This window comes from Chrysemys picta, chromosome 21 (assembly GCF_011386835.1).
Source record: "Chrysemys picta bellii isolate R12L10 chromosome 21, ASM1138683v2, whole genome shotgun sequence".
Classification (NCBI taxonomy): domain Eukaryota; kingdom Metazoa; phylum Chordata; order Testudines; family Emydidae; genus Chrysemys; species Chrysemys picta.
This window is the reverse complement of record NC_088811.1, coordinates 4950201-4976919: the sequence shown is the minus strand read 5'-3', so window position 1 is coordinate 4976919 and position 26719 is coordinate 4950201. Positions and strand designations below refer to the sequence as shown.

At 45.0% G+C, this 26719-nt stretch overlaps 3 protein-coding genes across 4 annotated transcripts in view; 2 read left to right on the top strand and 1 right to left on the bottom strand.

Annotated features, from left to right (window-relative positions):
- Positions 1-26719, top strand: part of LOC101933419 (tumor necrosis factor receptor superfamily member 14-like) — a 78110-nt gene that overhangs the window by 8049 nt on the left and 43342 nt on the right. The gene's annotated exons all lie outside the window — the stretch shown is intronic.
- LOC101932784 (transcription factor HES-5-like) lies at positions 9450-11693 on the bottom strand. Its single transcript, XM_005292766.5, has 3 exons — positions 11357-11693; positions 10778-10958; positions 9450-10526 (listed from the first exon to the last, which is right to left on the bottom strand). Exons 1-3 carry the CDS (start codon positions 11420-11422, stop codon positions 10258-10260), a joined length of 516 nt encoding a protein of 171 aa, XP_005292823.1. The 5' UTR covers positions 11423-11693; the 3' UTR covers positions 9450-10257.
- LOC101932514 (transcription factor HES-5-like) overlaps positions 18098-26719 on the top strand; it is a 32724-nt gene continuing 24102 nt past the window's right edge. For both annotated transcript variants that reach the window (XR_010594250.1, XM_005292763.5), the window contains exon 1: positions 18098-26600. Coding sequence is in view for 1 of the 2 variants with exons in the window: in XM_005292763.5 (XP_005292820.1) it covers positions 26538-26600 (63 nt within the window). In the remaining variant the exon portion in view is untranslated. The remainder of the gene's footprint in view (positions 26601-26719) is intronic.

Genomic DNA, 26719 nt, shown 5'->3' with positions numbered 1-26719 from the left:
TAACAATGGTATCACGTATGGCTGCATGTAAATAACAACACACACAGAGTTGTTGAAAGCGCAAATCTTGTTAAATTTTGAAATCCTGAAAAGTTTATTTTACTGGTCATAAAATTTTGTCATAATGTTATCTAGCTGTTTTTATGATTCAGTTGCTGTAGTAGTTAACGCCATGACTTCATGTGACAATGAGTTCCATAGGTCAGCTACCCCAGGGCGTGTTATATGTTAATAGCTTATTCATTATTATTTTTTATTGTTTTTCAAAGCACGTGGGTGACTCGGCAACAGAAGTCCCATTAAAAGTCCGATTAAAAGTCCGCCTCTAGGTCACTTTGAATTCATTTTGAATTATTATTATTATTATTATTATTATTATTTAATTTTATATTAGCAATACAAGACCACACACACTTTGATTGTTGTTGTAGCTCACAGTGAAAATATTATGCAAAGCTCTGTGTCCAGATGCATTGGACAGTAAGTCATGCCACACGCTGGATGCGAGGGGTTGTGTTTTCAGCAGCAGAAGGACACCGTGAGGTGGGAGGTTTCCTTCGGCCAGGGAGGCTTTTGATCCAATTTTCAGTTCTGGAAATATGAAATGAGTGGTTTTAAATAATGCCATCCTCTCCCTAGCACAATGCCCGGGAACGCAAAGGGCTGTACCAGCCCTCATTGATTAAAGCATTATCCCTTTCTCCGAGTGCTGGCCAGATGGTATAGAAGGCATTAGCTTTCCGCTCAGGACCCGCAGAGGCACACTTCTATTGTTGACAGTTTAACACTGTGAATGGAGCGATGTGTGGGAAACTCTCAAAATTCCGGACTCACACCATCTGAGGTGAATGGTGAACCAGGCAGGCTGCCTTGCATTGCATGCACAAAACAACAAGCCTCTGGGGTTACAAACTCCAGCTTCCCTCTCTCTCTCTCTCATCAGTTGGAAAAGACCAGAGCTCTAGCACCAACCCCCCTGCTTCCCGCCTCCCCCCCACACCTATTCACAAATCAAAGAAATGAGCCATTCCTTTCGTGTTCACTTTGAATGTATTATGCAGGTCTAAATACTTTATGGTAAGTGAATATTTGTGAATTAATATTTCCTCACATGGTAATCTGAGATTAATAAAATCCCTAATTTAAGGCTGCCATATAAGTAGATTTGTATGTAATGTATATTGCATTTATTTCCACAAGGAAGACAAACATTAATTCTGTAATCATTATCACCTCCGAATATGGTGGAAATCAGAGCGTCAAGGTGATTAGAATGGGATGCTACTGTACTTTAGCTGGAGTCAGCCTCTCCTCTCCTCCCAAATATTCACTGTTACATTTGAGCACCTGCAAAGCATCTTTGTGCATCAACATATCTTTATGTAAGTAGTCTATTCACTAGGTCAAATTCTTCCCTGTGGTATTGCCATCAGTGAAGTTACTCCAGGGATAAATTTGTCTGCCTCTATCTATCTTATCTATCTAATGTCCTTTGCACCACTTTTTTTTGTTTATCCAATGTAACGTCATTGTCTCATTTTCTTTAACTCTGCAACACATTTTAGGAGTCCATTTGAATAAAGAACACTTGGTCTATTGGTTTCAGAGTACTTGTGGCACCTTAGAGACTAACAAATTTATTAGAGCATAAGCTTTCGTGGACTGCAGCCCACTTCTTCGGATGCATATAGAGTGGAACATATATTGAGGAGATATATATACACACATACAGAGAGCATAAACAGGTGGGAGTTGTCTTACCAACTCTGAGAGGCCAATTAAGTAAGAGAAAAAAACTTTTTGCGGATACAGACTAACATGGCTGCTACTCTGAAACCTGGTTTCAGAGTGATAGCCCTGTTAGTCTGTATCAGCAAAAACAATGAGGAGTCCTTGTGGCACCTTAGAGACTAACAAATTTATTTGGGCATAAGCTTTCATGGACATCTAAGATATTTGCCCTTCTGGAAGAAAATAATTTCTATTGTCAACAATCTATTTATCTTTAATAAAAGGTTAGTAACTAAAATGTTTGTCTTGTTTCCATCTGACAAACATGGCTATTTTTTGTTTAGTTTTGCTTTTTAAAGGGAAGCTGAAAGTTCAGTTTCTGTAGCAGTTTGTCCTGTTAAAAACAAGCTCGTGCTCCAAGATCACCCATTGTGGGAGGGGTTTGTGGCTTTCAACTAGCAATAACTGCAGGGGAAGCAGAGAATGTTATTTTGTGTGAGACTCACAAAAATGGTTATAAGTGTCGTCCCCCCCGCTCTCCCTCCCCCCATTGTTAATGGAATGATAGATTGAAAGAAACAAATCACAACATGCACAAAAGACACTTGAATCTAGATTGTACTAATCAGGTAATTCCAATTTTTATAGATCTGCTAACTGCAGTGGTCTAATAATTACCCTCTTCTTTGTATGAAGCAGTGGTGTAGCCGTGTTGATCCCAAGATATTAGATAGACAAGGTGGGTGAGGTAATATGTTTTATTGGACCAGCTTTTGAGCTTACACAGAGCTCTTCCTCAGGTCTGGGAAAGGTACTCAGAGTGTCATAGCTAAATACAAAGTAGAACAGATTGTTTAGCATAAGTGGTTAACACACATTTCAAGGGACCAATTCTAGGCGAAGTGGCCATTAATACCTCTCCAGTCACAGGGAGGAAAGAAGGAGGAGGGAAAAAGCTGGGAGGGGTGGTTAATGAGTTATGGATTGTTGTAATAAACCATAAATCCAGTATCTCTAAACAGTCCGTGATTTTAATGTCTAGCAAAGTTATTAATTTAAGCTCCCAGGCTCATCTTTTGGAGGTGTTGTGCAAGTTTCCTTTGAGGATGAGGACTGAAGTCAGATACAGAGTGATCACTGAGAAGTGTTCACCCACAGGTGATACGGTGTTTTTATCTTTTTCTGAGAGAGTTCATTCAAGAGTGTAGTGCTTGTCTTGTTTCACCCGTATAGTTGCTATTGGGGGCATGTAATGCACTCTCTTCATTGTAATGCTGCCTGTAATATTTCATTGCTGTGAAATATGGACCAGATCTCGAGAGATGGACTACAGCTGAGAACTTAAGCCATTGCACCTGAGACGTTCATTTTCTCAGTGGCCTTGTTCAATCATGAATCACGTTAACAGTCAATAGCAGCACTGTGAATATAGGACAGCTTCAAAACTATTATAAGAATCACCTAGGAGAATAGAGGGGCTGATCTATCTAGTTACGTTCATTATTTTGTATTGATTAAAAATTGGCACCAGAAACCAGTGATGTCACAAAGCCTGAGTCTCCTGTACACTATGGCCATGTGACCCCCACCTGCTGTAAGGCCAGGCCTTAGTGTAGATGAGAATCTGGCCCACAACATTTTATCAATCATAACGATCAAATGCATACAGGGATGGGTTTTTTTTGTTTGTTTTTTTTTAAACTCCCATCTCATCCTGGGTGACTGTCCCCTTTCTCAGCACTCTCCCGCCCTTGGGGAGCATGGTGTTTATTATGCTGATCCTACAGCCCAGGGATACTCTTCTGACAAAGACCCTATTAACCTCAGAGTGTGGGCCTGAGTTTCTCAGAGTTTCCCACACTTTCTTCCCTATTTATGACATTAAAGGGGATCACAAAAGAAGCGTGCCTCACAACAGCCCCCATTAGTGACGCTCTTTGACTCCGCATTGTGATTACCAGCAATTCCTGTCCCAATAGACCATCTGGAGAGCTATTTTCCCAAGGAGCACATTGATCGATCAGTATTATCCAGGCCCTTTTAAAACTTGGGAATGTTATGCTCTTTGACACTAAATAGGTGGCTTGAGGATGGATTGTCAGCTAGATTTTAAGATATCTAAGGTACAGAAAAAGATAATCGTTCTTTTAAAACACACGCAATATCAATACCTTTCATGAAACAGGGTGACATGAAGTCAGGAAGTAGCATAAAATGCAAAAGAGGGTTATGTGAGTGTGATGCTGGATGCACAGCCCAGAAGAATGAACTTCTCTCTTTATCCACAGAGCAGGTACAACCCCGGCAGTGGAAATGCAGGCGGCGCTCTTCCTGATTTATACCAGGATGAGTGGAAGGAGATGCCTGTCTTACGGTGTGATTTTTAGCAAGGTTCTGTGGCGCAGTTTACTCCAAGTAGATGTATGTTAGCTGTATAAGATAGTTATACACATAATAGCAGTTTACTCTAAGGGCTTGTCTACACTACTGCACGGGGTCGATCTAAGATACGCAACTTCAGCTACATGAATAGCGTAGTTGAAGTTGACGTAATTAGATTTACTTACCACGGTGTCTTCACTGCGGTAAGTTGACAGCTGATGCTCTCCCATCGACTCCGCTTGCGCTTCTCGTTCTGGTGGAGTACCAGAATTGACAGGAGAGCAATCAGTGGTCCATTTGTTGGGTCTACCCCTGCTGGATCGATCACTGCCCGCCGATCCTGCGGGTAGTATAGACAAGCCCTAAGTAAATGTATAATAGCTAAGAGAAATGTAGGTGATTCTAGTCTTTGTCTGTATTGAGTACAGTTTGAATGGAAGTTGGCATGGGTAATTCTGATCTAACTAGAAGGAATATATGTCCCTAGTCTTCCTTTGTAATTTTCATTCATTAGAGTTGGTTGACTGATTAAAAAAAAGAGAGAGAGAGCACATACATGAATCTGATTATCTGTCTGATACTTGGGGAAGGGGGTCACCCTACTTGTCATATATGTGACTTCCAGTAATTATAAAAATGTTTGCAAAATTTTCATATTTGCCCTGAAACGTGGCATTCTTAGTCACCATTCTCATGTTAAAAAAGTTTCATTCAGCCAATCTGGAAGCAGAAAATATGCCTTATGAACAATCAAATACTACAAACAGTGAATAGCCACAGGGAATAGTTTGCAATCAACTAGCTAAATAATGATAATTTCTAGCTCTTATATAGCCGTTTTTTTATCGTAGATTTGGAGTGGGTATGTATAATTATCTCCATTGTCCAAGACTGGGGCTCCGAGGTGCTGCTGCAGTCCAAATAATTAATAATGATAATTTTACAGATGGGGTAACTGAGGCACAGAGAGTGACTTTCTCATTCTCACACAGCAGGCCAGTGGATGAGCCAGGAACAGAACTCAGGTCTTCCAAGTGCTCACTCAGTGATCTCTCTGCATCATTACAGTTTGAAGAGTCTTCAATTTGAATTGTTTGGTGAATACTTATGAATAATTAATCTAGTCACACAAATCCGGATCAGCCTTCAATGAATCACAAAACTGGGGGGGAAAGCTGAAATGTATTGAATTACTGCAGCCAGCTCCTGTGTTCATAGTAAAAGAATAACATGAAGGGTTCATGTAAGCACACTGAGGAAATGCAAAAGATTCTTCTATTGGCTGGTTATATTTATGGAAAGGAACAAAAAAAGTAACAAACTTATTGCGGATTCCTTGCCAAAGGTAGGTGGTGACTGGCCAATCAGTGTTGTTTTTGGCAGGATTGATTCTGGCTAGTGCTTGGCTGGGAGAGCATCTGAGAAAACCAGGTGTACTCAGTTAGCCCTGGGTTTTTTAAAGACAGACAGTTTCAGTCGAAATTAAGCTTTTCAAGTACATCTCTTTCATGGAATTACAGGGGAGATCAGCCAGTGGTGGGTCATCTAATCATCCTTTCTCAATACAAGATGATTCCCTACCATAGACCCTCATAAATGTACCACAGGACAGGAGCCAAACAGTAACTTTTAGAAATAATATTGTAAACTAGCATTTTTGACAGTTATGTGCAGATTTAATTTCCTTGGGAATTGTAGACAGGGAAAGTAAAACCTCAACATCCCCTGCTGAGCTTGCTAGGGAGTGGGATTTCATTGGAGGAGTGGCAAGTCTTACATGTGAGGGATAAGGGATGGGGTTTGAAAGTGACTGTAGAAAATGCTGTTTAGCTGTGTCACTGGGTGGCTGGCTCTAGAGAAACAAAGATAAGAGGGCCTAGAGAAGCAGAGGGACTCTCTCTGCAGGGAAGAAGGAAGAGTGCAGGAAGGAAGTGCTGGGAGTTGCTGCCAGTGCTTAGTAAAAGTGTAGAAGACAGCCCAGATCCTCAGGACAGATGGACTGGTGGGTCCATCTTCAGGCTGGGATGTAGATGCTGTGGGTTTTTGTGTTTGTTGGTTTGACATTGGCAGGTATATCCTAGATGGGGAGGACTTCTGTTAAATGACTTAGCCAGAGGGCCAAGTCACTGCAGCAGCCAAACCAGGCTGCAGGGTTCTTTGAGATGCCCTGAGAAGGGGGAACTGATACTGTATTGTTCTAGAAAAACAACAAGGAGTCTGGTGGCACCTTAAAGACTAATGTATTGTTCTAGAGACACCCTACGCCATAAGGGGACGCTCAGTGGGTGATGACCTCTAACGCTGGTTCAATCAGCAGGATTTGTCCTGTGAATCCCCTTTACTTAGAGCGGAGGATGGAGGAGAGGAAGCCAAAAAGCAGCAGTGGTTAAAATGGGTGTATGTGGTGTCAGCAGTAACTACTGCGGTTCCTGTTCCCGTTTTTAGAAGTGGACAGATGGCACAAGCCAATCCAGGAAGTTCTCCTGGGGAATTTAGAGGCAGCAGGAGGCACTGTTGTATCTGCAAAGACGTCAGGCAGTCTTGGAGGAGTAGCAACAGCAGCAGCACCTACTGGGGATCCTGCAAAAGAAAACATCCGTAGCCACAGATATGGAGCCTAGAGATGGTATACTATGCCTGTGGGCAGCAGGGGCACCTGAAGAGGGTTTGCTCCTATGTCACCATCGTTGAGATTGACTTTGGGAGGCGGAACACAAAGTTGCAGGCTGCAGAGAGGCTCCTGCAGGGAAAAGACCCCAGGCTGGAAGGCCTGGGAGTGGGTTAAAGACTAGCCCAAGTGGGGTGGAAGAACTCTTGTTTGTTTGTTTGGACGTTTGTTACATCAAAACCCAGGTGAGGGGGAAACTGAGGCAGGGTGCTACAGTGCCATCCTGCCCACAAGGTAGCTGGACCCATGACAAATTCTATAAAACATTTTTGTGAGAGAGTGAGTGTGGAAGGTGCTCAAGGCTGGCTTTGTGTTACCCAATAAAGTCATGCTTAGGGCGGCTTCTCCCTCCCATCCTCAAATCTCCTCCGTCTGTCTTCCTTCATTTTCCCTAACCTTCCCTAATCTCTGTCCCTGATGGCTGAGTGGAGGATGGACATAAAAGTTCTTCTAAGGTACCTATCTTCCCCCCTCCCCGCCCCGCCACTGCTGCACTATTTGAGCACCGCACGATTTATAATATATCTTATCCTCTGCACACCCAGGGGAGTCAGGTAGGTGCTATTAACTGATTTTATAGATGGAACTGAGACATAGAGACTGAGTGACTTGCCCAAGGTCACTCAGGAAATCTGTGGCAAATCAGAATTGACCCCCCCCACCCCCCCGTCTCTCAAAGCCAGGGTAGTGCCTATGACTGTGGTGGACAACGCTGCTTCTGCTCGGGCACAGCGGAACTTTCTAACACAAGGGTGAAGCTCATCTTTGCGAGAGACGGAACTTTCTCAGGGGCTGCTCTGAGTCTCTGGAACAAACTCCTGCAGGCACAAAAGACCATCACAAGCCTCCCCAACTTTCACTTCTCTGACCTGAAAGACACAGAGCAGCATGGGGATCCTCAAACCTTCAACCCCCCCGCCCAAACAAAACACCTCATGACAGACCCACTTCCACCCCATCCAGCGCTTTAGAGCGCAGATGAGAGAGAAAACAGGTAGCAGATTTTAGCCATGTCACTTAATACACAGCCATATATGCTACAGTGACGAGGTGGTACAGGAACCTCTAAAGACTAGTACAGAATAGAAAGCTGCCTTTGTGCTTCTTTTCCAACTCCCAGGGAGTGAAATTGGCAAGCCTTCTCTTCTAAAGCAAAGCACCTGTCAATTTTAATCCTCTGCTTGCTCTGGGGAACAGACATGGCTGGGGCAGCACTTAGGTAATGTGGCTACTGCACCCACATCTGTGGTTCACAAGAATCCTAGCACCCTGGATTTGTTTAGCTTGGGTCACCCAACTGGTGTGGTGGGGTTTTCAGGCTTTTGTAACCCCTCATTTAGGAGGGCACGCAGGATTTGTTTTCTATGTTGGGGTGGGGGAGGGATCAAAGGGGACATGTTGTCACTGTCATATTTTTGGATCTCAACTAATAGGGTTTGTGTTAAATATTTTAAAGCTTGCTGGAGTGTGGCACTATTTCCTTGAGGCAAACAAGCCCAAGTTAAAAGTGTATGGTTAATACCTAATAACATCTAGCATTCATATAGAAATAGTCATTCAGAGATCGCAAAGTGCTTTAGAAAGGGTGGGACAACATTATCATCCCAGGGCTACAGATAGGGAAACTGAGGCACAGAGGTGAAGTGACTCGCCTGAGGTCACTCAGCAAATCAGTGGCAAAGCAGGGAGTAGTACCAAAATCTCTTCATTCCCAGCACTGTGCTTGATCTTCCTGGACTAACAACGCTGAATTTCTGAGCCTTACTTGGATTCCTTAAAGAGGAGAGTGAAGTGCTTTTAGAAAACAAGAGAAAATAATCTGGAAAAGGAAATCCTTACCAGATTATAGAGACTTGCAATTTTCCTTTTAAAGGAGGAAGGAGAAGCTTTGTGTTACCTGTGAGGACCAGCGTTCCGCTAATCAGGTTTCTGTGAACAGGAGTTGCTAACATCAAAACACCAAGTGACCCCGGAATTTTCTCCTATTAAAGGAAATGGGAATTTTGCCAGTGACTTTAATGGGAGCAGGTTTAGACCCTAAAGCAGAGCAAGGAGCTGAATTCTTCATAGTTTATAAGATGTTTTCCTTGTGCTGCAGGTGTGGGTAGCATGGGAGCATAGCACTCTGAACCCAGGGCTTGACAGATAGATTAACAGGGTTGGTGAGGGAGGGCAGCGAAATTTTTCATGATGTTTTATTTTTGAAGTCTGTGCGTGGTTTGTTAAGGAATCTTACACATCTGTCTATAGCATTTCAGTTCACCCTTAATACACATTAGGCCTTTGTGACTTTTATTTTTGGAGGCTTTTTCGTTTATCTTTTTCGGCCAAATCCTGCTCCTCTTCCAACTGAAATCTATGTAGCTGCTTGCATGAGTGTTCACACTAGAGTTAGGGTTTGCAGCATTTACAAACAGCAACATCCACATAGCTTAATTCTGTATATAGACTAAAAAAGGGAGGTGGTCTATTTTAATCTGAGAGCAGCCGTGTTCATAAAGAGCACCCCGGCCCTAAGCAATCTGGCTTGATTCTGAAAAAATGTGTTTGCTCGATCTCCCAGGATCCCTTGCGACTCTCCTCCCACCCCACACACTTCAAGTCCTGATGTTCCCCACACATTGTCCAATAAAATTCTATGTTTTAATGATTTCAAACAAAAGATCAATGAATTAAAAAAAAACATTTTATTGACATTTACAGGGATGGAACCAATGTCACTTTCAACATCACATATGATGAACGCGTGGCAACTTTATAAAAGCATGTTAAGCTCATCAGCACATTCAGTCAATGACGGTAGAGTACACATTTCCCACCTCCCATCCCACTATTTAAGATACACAGCCGGTACTTCCTTTACAAAAGGCATCAATTATCCCTCAACTGAGATTAACCCATGCTGCATTTTAAGAGAATTTCTCCTACAGTCATTCGTTATCATAATAACTTTGCACAAGAGATTATACTAAAATAGTATAGGAACTTCAGAAGCATCAGTATTTCTGAATCAAATCTTTCACTCAGAAAGTAAAGGCTAGCCTCTCTTTATGATACAAATTACATCCTCAAATGCCTCTCCTGTCTGAAGGGCAATGCCTAATATAGGGCCACAGCAGCTCCTGAATCAATGCCCATAGAAATCCATGAAGAGTCCCATTGACTTCAAAGGGCACTGGCGAGAGGACCTTATTGAGCTAAACTCTGATGGAAGCCAATGGGAGCTTTGCTCTGTAAAGTGCCAAAGGGCTTGGCCCTCTATTCAGCTAGGAGCCACCCATAAGGGCAGCATGTTTGCTGCAAGAGACAGACACCATCCTTCACTAGGAAGGGAAACTACTGCAGAGACCATTTCTCATGACAAACAATAAAACCTCCTCCTGGAAATCAAAGTTTCCTACTTTAAAGAGGGACCTTAAATCAAAGATCCCTTTGGTTTTGCAGCGCACACACACACACACACACAAATGTCCAGTCTACCATGGTCTCCAGATGGCAGCAACCGCCACAGGGATGTTCTTCTGGGAAGGATGTTTCCTGGGTACCGGACATGGCAATGAAGGTGGGCTATGCATGGGCGGTGAGCACAGGTTGTCTGGAATTGTCTGAGCTTTGCAGAAATGCTTGATCAGCCGGGTCTGAGCTTCCTTCTTAGGCTCACAGTAGGAGAGGAAATGCAGAGCTTCCTTCAAGCACTGCAGGTAACCAGTGTTAAAATCCTGTTCTGGGCTCTTCTGACTGACCACTGGAAAATAAATGGGAGAAAAGCAACCTGTTAATGGTCTGTCCAAACTCTGAGCAGTGTAAATACATCTGAAGGGATCAACAGGAGGGGCCACCTCCCACAAATCCTTGCTCATGTGGATAGTCCTTATGCAAATGGTCCCATTGACTCCTGCAGGAGTCAGGTCTACTTGTGTGAGCAAAGATTTGTAGGAGTGGGCCTTCACGGAAGCAGCATCTGTGAGTGAGTGATAAAGCATGCTGCATACTCACTTTGTGCCTGCAGCTGGCTCTGCTGTTTCAGGTAGCCGACGGCTACTTCCAGGATGTCGGCTTTCTCCAGCTTGGAGTTGGGCTGGTGTCTCTGGAACTCCTTCTCCAGCAGGAGTTTCAGCTGCTCGATGCTGCTGTTAATCCGGTCCCGGCGCATTTTCTCCACCACCGGCTTCCTCAGCTGTACAAGAGAAGGGCCAGGTTGTTAGGGATATTGGTGGATCCAATTTATTTACATAATCTCCATTGATTCCCATCCGCGTACATTAGGACAAATTTCTACTCAGTAGGAAGTCTATGGTCCTGCCGTGTCTGTCTGTCCGTCCATCTATCTTCCTCTTTTACCTCTATATGTCCATCTGCTATCTTTACACCAATCTTTGTTCTCGTTCTTTAAATCTTTTTTTTTTTTACTCTATCACTAATCTATCTCTTTATTCTTATTTTCAGTGATCTATTATCTCTCTCCGATGTTCCTGTATAAAATCAGTTAGGTAAACTGAAGTTTCAGATGCATTAGGAGTCCCACTGAATATAACCTAACACACACTTTCGAGTCCTGTCCATTGTTTAACTTACTTTATTCTTCTCTTTTGGCAGCAGTTTCTCCTCCACATGGGCCATGAAGCTGTTGCTGGGAGCCATTCTTATCCTTGCCAGTTAGGGCCACAGCTCTGTGGATCAGGGATTCCTGTGCTGAGCACAAGGCTGTGTGACAGCCTCTATTTATACCCAGAATGGCCAAGCTGATATGTGAGTCTCAGACTTGTTGATGTTTCCCACACTCGTTCAGCCAATCCGGGCACATGGTCAAACAATAGAGGAGGCATCTATTAGTGCATGGTACATTGATTATAAATGCCCCGGAGAGAATAACCTTCTGCCCAAACCAACTGGTGGAGTGTGCAGTGTGGCGCTGCAGGGCTGCACGAGGATCTGGGAAAGCATTGACCCTCCAGCTGGTTGTCTGGGATCAATTGCATTCCAGAGTCACAGCATGTGCCAGTCACATTCATACCGGGGATGGAGGCACACGTTTCAGGGAAGGCGGGAAAAGGAGGGGGCAGTGCCTTAAGGGTTAAAATAAAGAGTTCTGCGTCCATCTCTCTGCTCTTTCTGGAGAGAGCATTGAACACCCAGCCCCGTTATCACAGAGTTTACCTGCTGAGGGTGCTTGTTTGTAGAGTACTTGGGGTTTCTGCAGACGCAGTACTGACCAAATGGCAAAGTAAAATACCGTCTTAGTGTAAAATGGCAGGCCCATTAGAAAAGCAGGTCTTAAGTGCTGAGGAGATTCTAAGTGATGACTGCTGGATGGCTAGGTGGGGGTGTGTACGGGGTTGGATAGAGCTCATGGGGGTGGCTGGGTAAGGGGGTGTATGAGGATGGATAGAGCTCATGGGAATGACTATGCAGGGGGGTGTATGGGGATGGATGGAGCCTGTGGGGATGGCTAGCAATATCACCCTTTTTCACTGTAGAGTGATAACTCGGGTAGGCCGACTGGGCGAGAGGATTAGGTTCCAGAGTAGAATCCATTAGACTCTGCCACTAACTTACTGTGTGACCTTTGGCAAGTCACTTCACCTCTGTTTCGTGGTCTGGAATAATAGTGCTTAGCTATCTTTGTAGAAGGGCATGGAGACAAATGGATGAGGAGTGTGTTCTCTTTTCTTTTCTTTTCTTTTCTTTTTTTGGCTGAAATCAGCAAGTGCAGAGGCACCTAAGAATTTTTTTAATTAAAATTTTAATTAATGTTTTTGAGCCTCAGCACTCTCTCTTTAGGTTCCGTTCACATTGGGGCAAATGTTCAGGTCAGTTCTGATTTTTATCCAATTGGATAAATTTAATCCCTGGGCATAAGCTTAAAGGCAGCAGTGAAAATAGCATAGGGCCAGATCCTCAGCTGGCGTAAACTGGGATAGCCCCATGGACATATGATAGAGGGGTATATATGGAGATGGATTAAAGAGGGTTCCACATGGAGCTGATCTCAGTAGAGCTATGCTGATTGACACCAGCGGAGGATCTGCTCCATACTGTCTAAAGGATAGGAGCTCTTCTTTCTCTACAAACGATGGGCATGGAACATGGAGGCAAGGCCGATGAATAGAGAAACAGAACTGTTTCTAGTTGTGGGAACTCAGCAATGGTTAAAGAAAGCCGGGGACTGTTGCCTATGTGGAAAACCCTGAAGTAAAGCCTGAATTTAATAGGCATTTGTCAGGAAGGGAAGTCGGGGAAATAGCCAGCTTCATGGTTTTCATTGTATAGACCTGAATGGGCTTAGTTCTTTGTTAGGGACAGATGCTGTCCTCAGAGCCTTTTATTCCCTGTGTTCTGGGAAAGCCAGGAGATAGGTCATCTCATGAACATTTTGATCCAGCCAAAGGATTAAAACATTAGATAAGACGCAGCCCAGCACCACTGGCTTTTGCCAGCTCTAATAAGATGCTGCCCTTTTCCTTGCATCATTTCACCGCCCTGTCTCCAAAAAGCCAGGTCTCATGTCATCTTTCCCAAAGCGCTGGAGTGATGGCAAGGGACCTTGAAGCTAGAGTCTGACAGGTAGTCGTTGTACCAAGCTGGTTAAAGAGACTCTTCAGTGTCAAAGAGCATCTTTTTCCCAACTTCTGAGAGGCAGCCCTGACCTTTATTGCTGTATTATAACTGCTAGCCAGATGGTCTTTTGGGAGTTGGATTTTTTCCCTTGAATTCATTCAGACTCAGGCACCGTCACTAATGTTGCAAGTAGTCGCAAGGCACACGTCTATTGTCCAAACAAGAAATGTTATCAATAGGGGGAAAGTGTGGGAAACTCCGAGAAATTCAAACCCACACAGCTTGGTGCTAATAACTCCTTTGTGGAGCCTGCACTTCTGTCAATGCACCGTGAATTCACGTGATTTTTCTCTGGGCGTCACTAAAGTGCTTGGATGGCCATGTGGGTCGGAGTGTCTCGGAGATCCTTGTTTACCAAGGAAAGGGACAATATGGGGGGCAAGGTGCAGAGTTACGCCAGTCTCTGGTTTATGCACAGGGCTGGGATTCAGAAAATCTAGGCTTTGCCACTGACTCCTCTGTGACCTTGGCCTAGTCCATAGATGCCGTTCTGCCTTGGTTTACCCTCCATGAAATGGGAATATGGTACTGACTTTCCTCGGAGGGGTCCTGTGCTTCTACCTGCAAGCCTCAGTGTTGAGCCCATCTTTGCAGTGCCTCCAGTGTGCCTTTCCTGCCTCTAGGGCAGATGCAGCAGGTGAGGGAGCAGGTGAGACAAGCTGAATATTGGACCCAAAGGAGGATGACCGTGTGAGCAGAGTCTGTAGGGAAAGCACTTCTCTGGAGATAGAAATGCCATGAGTGGCTTCTTCCTCCTACCCATGAGAGTTACAGCTGGCAAATTCTCTTCTCCCCCCATAGGGGAGTCTGGCAGAGACCTCTCCTGCCTAATACCTGTGCCATGCTCACCTTGGCACTGCAGCTGGATGGGTGGTAAAAACCATGCAGAACCTGCTTAGACTGCACTCCTGAAAGGGCATTTGCTTATACTTTAGGCCAGCCCTGTGTTAGCATCATTGTAGCAAACTCACTTAACTGACTAATGCTCTAAGCTGCCTAGATTTTTAGAACGACAGGGTCAAATCTCAGCAGGTTCAACTCAGCTCTTCATCTTCCTGGGTAGATAAACTGAGTTCCATACTCTACTCTGCGTGAGGGTCTCTTGGATGAGACCTGCGGGGGGGAAATCATTCCTGTGTACCGTGCATGACCATTAACAATCCTGTGGCACTTTCTATATGAGTAGCAGTTTAAACTGGTGTTGTTGGACAAAATCCACTCTGCTTCAGTGTGCTGCTGCCCCCCACTCCAGAGATGGTGTTATTTTAGTGGTCGTGTACTGTGTATGGCAGATAGATTCTGAAGTGCTGTAGGGTGAAAGATGCTATATAAGACCTGCTCCTGTGGTCCTTAGGTAAAACTCCTCATTCTGGGCCAGATTCTGCCACTTTCACTCATGTTGAGTAGTGCTTCACCCCACAAATAGACCAATGGAGCCACGTAGTATAAGTGTGGCCAAATCTGCCCCTTTCCGAGAAAAGGACATGCTGATCGGGCCCATTATGTATAATTAATTATTACTATGCCATTATCTGGATGACTCCTCCTCTCACCTTCCCAATGCAGGACGCAGGTACAGGCTTTTTTAATGCTGACCAAAAAAAAAAAGAGGAAGACCTTTTGTAATGCAACTATAAACCATTCTCCCTGTAAGTTTAACCTTCGGTTTCTTATTGGATCCAGCATTCTGAAACACTCATTCTTAGGTGCTTAAGAGAAGGCAAGCAGGTTTTGATCACTGGGGAACACAAAACGTATGATCCAACCTGATCTGCATTTCCAAGGTAGTTAGAGGTGAAATCAATTTCCCCAACTGCTTAAGCAAGTGACCCTGAAATATTCATGGGTCAATGACATATTCTCCTTACAGCAAGTATTAAAAATAATTAAAAATTAAGCAGTTATTCTTTTTCTGCCTAGTGGAAATTCCCACAAGTCACCTCTCAGTATATTCAAGGGTGCACAAGAAGGATTTATTATTTCCTGGTATATTGACTCTGAAAGGCCTGAGGATTACAGCTGCTTTGCACATGAATAGATGGAGTGTGTTGTACAAAAGGCAGGGTCTGTAGGATAATGTGTTTGGATGTGGGAAAGCGCTGACCCTCCGGGAGAGCAGGCTGGTGCCTGATGGCAGGAATCAGTTACATCTCAAAGGAACGCATTGCCCTGGGAGCAGGGGTTTATCAAAGCTGCCGCGTTACGTATTTATTCACCCGCACCCCTAATCCCCTCCAAAATCAGAGAGATCTAGTTTCAAACCTCTTTCTGTGCATTTTTAAAATGGCCTCAGTGAAAGGTGCCAGGTTGAAGTCCTTTAGTGATCTGTAGAAACATGGGCACCAGCAGGGCAAACTTCTCTCCCAGCCCCAAGCTGGCAAAGGTGAAAGAGACATGCATGGGTAAGGATTGGTTCTTTGAGGGTTAATGCAAGAATTGTGCCCAGCCGAGGCCACTCCTGCATATTCTGTGCCTGGCACTTACCCTTCCGCATGGGCTGCCAGTGGCCTTTACCCCTGCCCTGCTGCAGGGTTGCCAGGCAGTGTCATGCTAGTGGTAGTTCAGGTGAAGTGGCAACCAAGAAGCTGAACTGACACCCCTTCGACACAGGCCACTGAACAGCCCTGGGATGGTAAACCCTGTTAACATTACTGACCTGTGCTGGATTCGAACAGGCGACCAAGCGTTAAACACTCTACGAACCTATTGCTGCTCCCATTGACTTAAATGGGAGGAGAAATGAGCCCTGAATCCCCAAGTATGTAATTGGCAGTGGGTTTCCTTGGGCCCTTAACTTGGCCCGGTGAGAAAAAGGGAGGGAGCAGCCCTCAGATCCTGAACAGAAATGACCTCTGGAACATAAGAAGCAAGCGGATCAGGCCAGTGGTCCAGCTAGCTCAGTGTCCTCCTGGCACAGGCAGTATCTGGTGCCAGAAACCCCCCGGACAATCACGGGATAACCTGCCTGGAGGGGAAGTTTCTTTTTAACCCCATCAGTCAGTGGTTGGCTAACTGCCCTGAATCATGAGGGCTTCTGTAGCTTTTTCAATATTTCATTCTGTTTAATGTAACTGTGGATGTTTGCATTATCCATATCAATTACTTGTCCTTTTTTAACCATGCCAGGGGAGGTGCCCAAAATATTGTAGTCCTTTTTAGGCCTGAGTAATTCGCCAATATTCAGGCCTTGCTGGGTTGGTTCTATTAGGAAAAGAAATTGATGACGGAGTCAGGTCCAGGCAACCCTATTTGTTTTCAAAGTCCTGTTTCCCCAAATACAGTGGAAGCAAAAAACAGCAGGCAGTTTCCATACTCGAAAATCCAGGTCTGTTACTCCAGCGAGTACTGTGTCTAAAAGCAGCTCTGTCTCACAGCTTCCTCTCAGAGGCACACTCACTACTGCTTTTCTCACTTTCTGCCGGCTTTCTGCATACACACTTACAACCAATCAGTCCCCTAAACCCTGCATTTGCAATCAGTGCCAGGGAAACCCTTCAGTTTACTGTACACAGCTTACTTGCCTTGCCATGTGAACCATGGCCTTGGGCGGTGGCTTCCAGCTATCAAGAGACATTCAATTGTTCCTTCCATATAGCATGAAAGAAAGGTGCTTAGCACACCCATCAACTTTAATGAGATCTGAGATTGTCTCTAGATCAAAGACCCACTGATGGCAGTCATTAATTAACAATACACACACATACATTCTGGTTACAGACCTGGCTACACAGTTGAAACTTTGGCTATGTCTACATGGTGCACCTTACAGCAGCACAGGTGTGGCACTACAACAGTGCCACTGTAAGCTATGCAGGTTAGCCGCTCTTTGTCGGCAGGAGAGAGCTGTCCTGCCAACAAAATAAAACCACCCCCAACGAGGGGCGGTAGCTTTGTCGGCGGGAGGCAAAGCGCTGTCCACACTGGCTCTTTTCGTCGGTAAAACTTTTGTTAGTCAGGGGTGGGGTTTTTTGTTGTTTTTCTTTTTTTGCACACCCCTGACCAACGAAAATTTTACCGACAAAAGTGCAGTGTAGACATAGCCTTCGGTTTGTGAAGGTTAATTTGGATGTTTCATTTAATTAGTTCTGTATGCTTGCATAATGGGAACATGATGATGATGATCTGCTTGAAAATATTAGTAGCTTTGAATCCTCACCAGGCCAGCTTCATTGCTACAACAATCCTTAAAATGGTCTTTTAAACCCAGCTACTTAGAGCACGGGCTGGGTATCTCAGGGGACAGATGGCTGTGGAGCCTTTCACCTTCTGAACTCTGTCCACACTAGGAGAATAGCCTATGGCTGATGCTGAGGCAAACCCTAAGAGGTACGGAGCACATGCTGGGCATCTCGTGGTGAAGTTGATGGGGCTAGTCAACAGGTGCTCGGCATCTGTTGGGATCTGGCCATATTTCCAGCTCCAAATTTTCAAATATCATGAGTCAGGTGCCCAATAATCATGAGATTGGCTTAAAAATCCTGTGAGCTATTTTGGTGTTTAAATAATTATTTTGGCGTTCTTTTTATTTGCTTTTTGGTTTCGGAGTCTTTTTGACTGCATTTGGATCACACTTTCAAGTTTTTCAATGAAACTGTGCAGGCTAGAAACTCTCTCTCTGTCTCTCTTTTTCATTTTTTTTTTTAAAGTGAGAGAGCAAGCTGAAATTCTCATATGTTCCCACATAAGGGGGTATCTGATAGAGATCTATAAAATCATGAGTTGTGTGGAAAACGTGTATAAGGAAATGTTATTTATGCCTTCTCATGACACAAGAACTGTGTGGGGGGGTACCCAATGAAATTAATAGGCAGCAGGTTTAAAACAAACATAAGGAAGTTCTTCTTCTTAGAACGCACAGTCAACCTGTGGAACTCATTGCCAGGGGATGTTGTGAAAGCCAAAAGTGTAACTGGGTTCAAAAAAGAATGAGATAAATTCATGGTGGATAGGTCCATCAATGGCTATTAGCCAAGATGGTCAGGGATGCAACCCTATGCTCTGGATGTCCCTAAGCCCCAGACTGCCAGATGCTGGGAGTGGGCGACAGGGAATGGGGTCACTCATTGATTGCCCTGTTCGGTTCATTCCCTCTGAAGCACCCGGCATTGTGCTCCTGTCGGGAGATGGGATACTGGGCTAGATGGACATTGATCTGACCCAGTAAAGCTGTTCTTATGAGAGATTATTACAGAGCAGTGGACTTAGTATCAGGACTCCTGGGTTCTATCCCCGATTACCACATACAAATATTGAAGTCAGTGATGGAAAAGGGTATATTAATGGTAGATAATCAAGTCCATTCCCCTAAAAGAGCAGGATTTATCCCCCAGATATCCAATAGTGAATGAGTCAGATATTAAACTGCTCAGCTTTAGCGGGGTTCTGAGGCTGGATCAGTTAATGTTCCTACAGTGCTTTGAGCCTTGGATGGAAGGTGCTAGTTCTGTGGAGAATATTAGTATGAGGCAATGCCTCCGGAACAGGCACCCACCTCTGGGACAGGTTCGTTTGTAATCCAAACCGGTCCCTTCTTTGTGTTACAGCGCAATCCCCCTTGGTCCTACCCCGCCAGTATCCCAGCCTGGATCTCAGCATGTGAGCTCCTCCATGACTGCACTTTCCATGCTCAGCGGCTGTCAGTCACTGTGCTGGAGAGAACAATGGAAGTGTGTCTTGTGAAACTGTCTTTTTCACCCTGCTGGGCAGGTGGGTTTTGTGGGACCCAGGAACATGTGCTCCGCTGGCAATAAAGTGAGGAGATTATGCCTGTTAAGAGCAGACGGCTGCCTTGCAGGAAGAGCTTTCAAAAGCCAGAGAACAGGCCTGTGAGCCTGCCAGAGTCCCAGCACTCTCTTTAATACATGGGAGCGTGCAGTAGTTCCCGTTGAAAGGGTTCGTGCAGTCTAAGAGCTCAGCCCTGAGTGGGAGTGCAAGGGGGTACTGTGTGCTAAAAGACTGCCTCACCAATCCTCCTTGTACTGCAGGGGAGTCCAGTGTATTAAACAGAGCCAGATTCCCGTAAAGAAGTGGGACAGGATGGGGTGAAGGTGGGGGCCAAGATCCTGACTTGCTTCCTTCAGCATCGATGACACGGTTGTGAGCAAGCCCTGCTCCCCGGAATAAGCTGCAGCAGTTGGTGCTGTTTGTACGCACCCCCAAAAGGAGTCAAGGCAAATGCCTCCAGGAGCTGCCACCAGGGCAGCGTACCTCTGCAGGACCCCCCAGTATAAAGCCACAATCCACTCCTAGCGCAGTAGCTGCGTCTGGTACTGATCACTCGATGGCTCCAGAGGCTGGTAATGGGCCATGGAGCCTTTCAGCTCTAAGGGTTGATCTGCACTAGTAAGTCAGGTCAGCCTAGCTACATTGCTCAGGGGTGTAAAAAATGTGCACCCCTCAGAGATGTAGCTAAGCCAACCTAAGACTTAAGTGTAGACAGAACTGGGTCCAGGGAAGAATTCTTCCATTGACTTAGTTACCACCACCTGGATTTACTGCATCGACAGAAGAACCCTTCCTGTCGCTGTAGGAAATCTACAATATAGTGCTACAGCTCTGCCGCTGTAGTGTTCCTAGTGCAGACATACCGTAAGTCACTGGTTCCAATCCCGGCCATATTCCTAGTAGCAGAAACACAGCTACTAAACAACCCTCACTCACAAGGGAGTTCTGAGACTTCATCAGCGACTATTTGTAAAGCACTTTGCAAATGCAAAGCACTAGATATTATTCCCAGTCATGTGATCCCTCACCACGTCGTTAGAATCAGAAATTCAGGCTATTGCATACAGACGCTTGACAACATCCAAAAGTTTAAAAGGAAGTGAGATTGTTAAACCACCAACTGCACCCCCCTGCCCAGGCCAGATGTTAAGCCCTAAAGAACTGAAGTGGCACAAGGAATTACTTTCCCAAGTTCCCCCAGCTCAGGCTGACAGACCTTGATCAATGTTTTTCTCCACAGTAAGTGCTATGCAGATGGTCTACCCAGAACGGGGCTTCTATGAAGTACAAAGGGAAGTCAAACACCATTTCTAATTCAGCTTGTAGCACGGCACACTTTCATTATCCTCTGGCTGAATGCGGTGAATAGAGAAGCAGTGTGGGAAACTCAGAGGAACTCCAAACTCACACAGTTTGAGGGCCTGTAACATACTCTTGTCCTCGGTCCCACATCTGCCTGTAGTAGACACAAGGAGAGAGAATGACAGAAAGAAAAATCCCATTATAAAAAACTGCAAGGGTGGTGGTTGAGGGGAAAGCCAGTGAAAAAAAATCCAGAAATTGCTGGAAATTCAAACGGGGAGCTCGGAGTAATGTATAAACCCTCCTCACTCACAAGCAGCAGCACAGGGAATGACTAGGGGAAAAGGGCAGACCTAGGGCTCGATCCCGTACTCATTCAAACCCATAGAAACAGCCCCATTGAGTTCAGTGGAGCTGTACTGCTGGGCCTGTATCAGGTTCTCTGATCCATGCCTGCATACTGCCTAGTGCTTTGTCTGCTCCAGAGTATGTAGTATGGGCTCCTGGGTTTTGCAAACGACTTCCTCGGTGCAGCTCCGTATGTCCGCTCTTAGCGGCGAGAGCGAGAGCTGAGGCCACAGGAATGACAGCATTCCAGGTGTCTGACCCCTTTCATGCAGAGCTCTCAAAGCCCTTTGCTAATATTAATAAACCAGGCCGGTTGGCCCTCTTGGAAGTGTTATTCTCCCTGTTTGACCGTTGGAGAAACTGAAGCACAGAGGAGTGAAGTGTTTTGCTTAAGGCCACACAGTCCATGACAGAGCCCAGACGTCCAAACTGCCAGTCCATTGCTCTAACCACTCCCAGCTCTGCCAGGACAGCTGCTATAATCAGGGAACGGTCTGAACAAACGTCACTACCCTCGGCAGATCCGTGTGTTAGCAGTTGTGAATGTTGAGGCACTTGTCCACTGGCTTTGCACCACAGTTGGGGGCTCACTGCGTCCTTACCCAGTGAACTCAAATCCACAAAGTTCTCAAAACCCAGTCAAAGCTGAGTCATCTTTCATGTGGAGGCCGTCCCTGCAAAACTACAAACTGAGCCCAGATGCCCTCATGACTGGGCCAAAGTTTGTGAGTTGTAGCAAAACAATTGCCAGATGCGGGCTGAGTCCTGAGTTGGCAGCGGAGGCCAGAGCCTGATATGGGCAGTTTTGCTGTGGAGGTTTTGCAGCTCTCTGATTCACAGAGCCGGAGAGGAAGGATGGCTGTGTGAGCAATGGGAGTCCTCTGGACTCTTGTCACATCTGTCATGCTTCCTGCATGAACTTTAAAAAGTCACTGAGGGCCTGATGGGTTGGGTTTTCTTCTTCTTCAAAGTAGATGCCCACTTGTATGTCTGCTTTACATTTGTGCTTACTGTGTGTGACAGGCCAAATACGGATTTGCACATGCAAGCAACTATTTAGCCACCTACATGTGTAAATCATGTGATTTGGACACACACATACACGGTAAGTACACTCAAAAAAGAAGGCCCAGATCTTTATGAAAATCAGGCTCTTAGCCTATTGGCTCCTCAGTTATCCTGTGAAATGGGATATCCTACCCTATTTGTTCATAAATGCTTAAAAAGGGCTCTGAGCTGCTTGGATAAAAAGGCCTGATTCTGATTGCAGCTATGCTGGTGAAAATCAGGGATAATTCCCCGGAAGATGATGTAGTCACTCTGGATTTATATTGGTGTAGCTGAGGTCAAAATATGGCCCCGGAAGTGCCAAAGGATATGGGTCAAGTCCATAAGTCTTGCTCAGGATTTACTCAGGCTGAAATTCCCATTGGCTTCAGTGAGGGTTTCTTCCCGGAAAGGGTTTCAGGATTTGGCCCAATAGGAGTTTTCCCTGAGTAAGGTCTCCAGGGTTCAGTGCTAACTTTGTATTTCCAAGTCCGCCAAGATCTTGCCGCCTTTCCCATCCCTCACACAGAGTTCCTTTTTTCCTAAGTACCCTACCATGGTAAGCGGCTTATTAACATAAGGCTGTGGAAGTTTGTGTACCTCCAAGTTTCCCACACCATTTCTTAACTATATTCATTTCCCACACAAAGGAAGTGTGCCTGGCTACAAACCACATTAGCAATGGTGCTTGACTTTGCATTGTGTTCAGTGGGAAACCCTACTCCCAAAAGGCCATCTGGGTAGCAATCAGAGCAGTGATGATCTCTGAAGACTTGGGAAAGCTGAACTCCTTTAAAACGCCTTGAAAGCTAACATCTGGCAGAGATTCAGGAGGCGGGATAGTGTTTACTCCACATTTCAAGTATGGTACCTGTATGTAGGATCTTACGGTCATCATCTGTTTTCTTTCCAATGCCGTGTGCTCCGGTCCCACAGTAGAAAGCAATCATTCTGATGTTGGGACATAAATTAATTCCAAATTCCTGATCCCTGGTGTAACTCCATTGACACCTGTAGCTTTACAGTGGGGATGAATCTGGCTCATTGCCCTTCTTTGGGATTTCCAAATCAAACTGGAGTTACAGCAGTTCATTCTCGTGTCATGCCAAAGTGACGGTCTCCTCCAAAGCTAGTTCTTCACTGGTTAGTTAATTTCCCTTGTTGATTGCGAAGCCACAGAGAAAACCATGGAGTCATTTTTTTTTAGTTTATTTTTCCTGAGACTAGAACATTTGTTCCAGGAACTACGGTATCCTTGTTTTGTGACTTGGAGGGATGCAGGGAAAAACTGCTGTCAAGTCAGGGAGACTTTGCACTTATGTTACTTTACAGACAATAGATGAACCCCACAAACCAGTGAAACAGACCTTACAATCATCCCTATTTTACAACTGAGGCCTATCGCAGTTAAGTGACTCACTCAAGACCACAGAGCTTATATCAGAGTCAAGGATAGAATTTGGGATTCAAGGGCTCCCAGCCCCAACCCTGCCATAATCAAACGGCTCTTGCAAAAAGGTCCATCAAATTTCAAACATACCAAAAAACCAAACAGAACTAGAAAGTATGTCCCCTGCAGGGCTTATTGGCAGAGTCCTTGGGGGAAATCAAGCAGGGATTGTATTCCACCCAGTTAATTTCCTGCAAGTGTTGATCAATTTCCAAAAGCCTTAGGGAGCTGGTGCGGGGCAGATATTTTGTTCTTTTTTCCAATGCGGCAAATTCTGCAGTCCTTAATTGAGTGAAATTACCATTGACTTCCATGGAACTATAGCAATTCAAGGTGGCAAGATTTGGCCCCATGTAATTTTTTGATTACTCAGGCTACCTTCAGCTGAGAAGTAAAATGTCTGTTTTCAAATTCTATTATTTTGAGAACACTTGTTCTATAAACAAGGCCAGATCCTCAGCTGGTGCAAATGAGAGTAGCTCCATTGACTTCCGTGGAATTATTTGGATTTATACCAACCGAGGGGGCAAAAGCGACTCTAATTACCCCAGCACAGTCAACTGACAGCTGTGAGGATCTGGCCAGTTCTAACTGAGTCTGACCCCCTAGGTTCTCTGTTCGACAGAGCGTTCGGAGTCATGGCACCAGATCTCAGAAGTGGTGGGAGCCCAAACTGAGATAAAAAACAGGCACATGCAGCACCGGTCACCTGTGCACCCCCACGTCTGTGCTAACAGGCTTTACCACTGAAAGCTCATTTGTCTTTCACAAAAATAAAAGTCCTGAGATGGGCCAGAAAACTCACAGGGCACAGAAATCCCCCCCGCCCCCAAAGAGGGTAAGTGTGGAAATGCTTTGATTGATCTGTACAATTGGTTATTACAGGGAGGGGCATCTGACACTTAAAATTGCTTTGTTAGATTCAAACGTGGGGCGTGCATGTGTGTGGTTGATGTTGCAGGGAGAATTTATAGCTCTTCCCGTATCTGGTTAGTAGTAAGCTCATCTGCAAAGCAGGAACAATCTCAGGCAAAGCCGTTAGTTGAGTATGCGGGCTGGGGAACTGGCAGGTTTCTCCCTATGTGTCATTGGCTAATCAGCCCTAGAAATGAGTTTGCTGCTTGAGAGTCTCTGTTTCAGAGGCTGTCCCCAAGAGGGGCGCGGGAGAGCAAACGATGGGGTTTCTAGGTGGCGTTCCATGGGCTCAGAATTAATGCACGCGCTTTGGAGGAAACATGTGAGATGGTGTCACAAAACTTTCCCACAACTTGACATAAAAGACTCAGAGCTCAACAGCTGCTGTTCTGTACAAAAGAAGTGAGCCTATTCAAGGGCAGTACAATGGGGGAAGGAAAAGCAGATCCTGGAAGAGGTCACTTAAGCCTTACCTGGTTTTAAGAATAACTGAATTAGAAGAGAGGGCTAAGTGTGTGCATGTGTATTCACTTTCATAGACATTAGACACAGTTTTATACCACATTCCAGGGCAGGATCTCCAGACTCTTAACAAATATAAACTGAGCTGCATAAGAGTAGTGAGAGAAGGGAATATTATAATCCCCTTGTCACAGATGGGAACACTGAGGCACAGAGAAGTGAAGTGACCTCATTAAGTTCACACAGTGAATCTGGAACAAATTTGGGAACAGAACCCCGTGCTTCAGCAGCCTGGCTCCATGCTTTAACGCTACCCTTGTAATGTAACTAATTGGAATGGAAGACGTACTAAACATACAGATGGTGCAGAAATCAATCTGCTTATCTTTGTGTGAGTTAATTTAATGCTCAGAAAAGTGAGTGAGGACTCTGTTATTCAAGTAGGCAGAGTGTAATCAGGTGTAGTGCAATTTATTATTAATTATTATTATTATTATTATTTATTTTATTTTATTTATTGGAAACACGCAGCTCTAAGAATACATCTTAATATCCTAAACAGCAGCATCTCTTGCTAGTGCAGTCCTGGGTCTCTCTAGAGCAGAGACTGCCAATAACATCAAATCCTAGTGTGGATGGTAGCCTAGAGAAGGAGAATGGGAATCAGGACTCCTGGCTTCTATTTCCAGTTGTGTTTCTGACTTGCTGTGTGCCTCAGTTTCCCCATTGGTAAAATGGGGATAATCACACTAAAACCTGCCTCATGGTGGGGATGGAGGGGAGTGGGTTGTGAGGTAAAATTAATGTTCATTATATGTTTTGAGATCCTTGGATGAAGGTAATGCATAAATGCAAAAGTATTACAGATATTCAGCACCCACTAAGATTTCCCTCTTTCACCTCTGGATTCTCGCTCATATTTAAGAACAGATAAATAAAGTATTATTGTGACTACTTTTCCCATATGGGGAAGTTGAGATGATGGGAAGGGAAGTGCCTAAGGTCACCCAGGACATCTGAGAACAGAACTCAAATCTACTTCCTCCCAGTCGTCTGCTTAACCACAAGACTGTCCTTTGTATAAATAAGTAAATAACAACACTCTGTATAGATGTTTGTATCCACAATGAAATGCATTGTTTATCCTGAGCCAGACCATGGAGTCCACACTCTGTTTTGAGTCGGGCGACACTCGCATTGTCAGCTGAGGAGGAACTTCAGAATCTGGCTTATTGTTATTAAAACAAACCCACCAAAAACAACAACGCTGGTTTTAAATTAGCAAAATAAAGTCTATAGTTTATTTTCAGCAACTAGTGAACCCAGCGATCTCCGAGCAAGTGTGCTGCTTGCCTTCGTCGGTGTGTCCATGTGTGTGTGCACGCCCGAAGTGTGTGCCTGGGTGTGTATGTTTTCAAAAAATACAATCCCATCTTTTCCTCTGCACAGATTAGCTTCTTTCCCGCCATCAGCAACTGGCCCCCGCGTTCACCATTGTATGTGAACTGAATATTGTGTGTGACCGGAAAGCTATTGATCTGCAGCATCAGTCAGCAGCCTTTTCTCACTGAGGGCCAGCTCTTTCCCAGCTTCTAACATGTAATTTGGATCCCAATCTTTCCCGTACCACACACTCCCCACCTGCTCATCTGGGAGAAGGTCATTATCCCCCAGCTATTCACTGGCAATGGAGCATGCAAGAATAGATGCTTCGTCTATTGTCCTGCTTATCTCTGATTGGCTCTGGAGTGTGGGAAACTCAACCAAGTCAGAGACCCACAGATTCTCAACGAGGTTGTGCAGTATAAATATAGGGCAGAGTCAGCTTCCAGCAGCACACTTCCACAGGACGTCAGCACGGCCGAGAGCTGCCTCCTCAGCTCAGGACAGATGGCCCCCAGCACTGTTTTCATGGAGCACAACAACCTGCTGACACCAAAAGAGAAAAACAAAGTAAGTACCAGCACGGTCTGCTTTGCTGACTGCTTCAGTGAACGAGATGGGGCTAGACCCTCAGCGGGTACAAATAAGTGTAGCTCTATTTCTATGCTAATTTACACCAGCTGGGGATC

Coding starts and splice junctions, on each gene's coding strand:
- LOC101932784 (XM_005292766.5), bottom strand. CDS start 11,422: ATGGCTCCCAGCAACAGCTTCATGGCCCATGTGGAGGAGAAACTGCTG. Junction 10,959..11,356: donor TGCCAAAAGAGAAGAATAAA/GTAAGTTAAACA, acceptor TCTCTTGTACAG/CTGAGGAAGCCGGTGGTGGA. Junction 10,527..10,777: donor GAGCCAGCTGCAGGCACAAA/GTGAGTATGCAG, acceptor TTTATTTTCCAG/TGGTCAGTCAGAAGAGCCCA.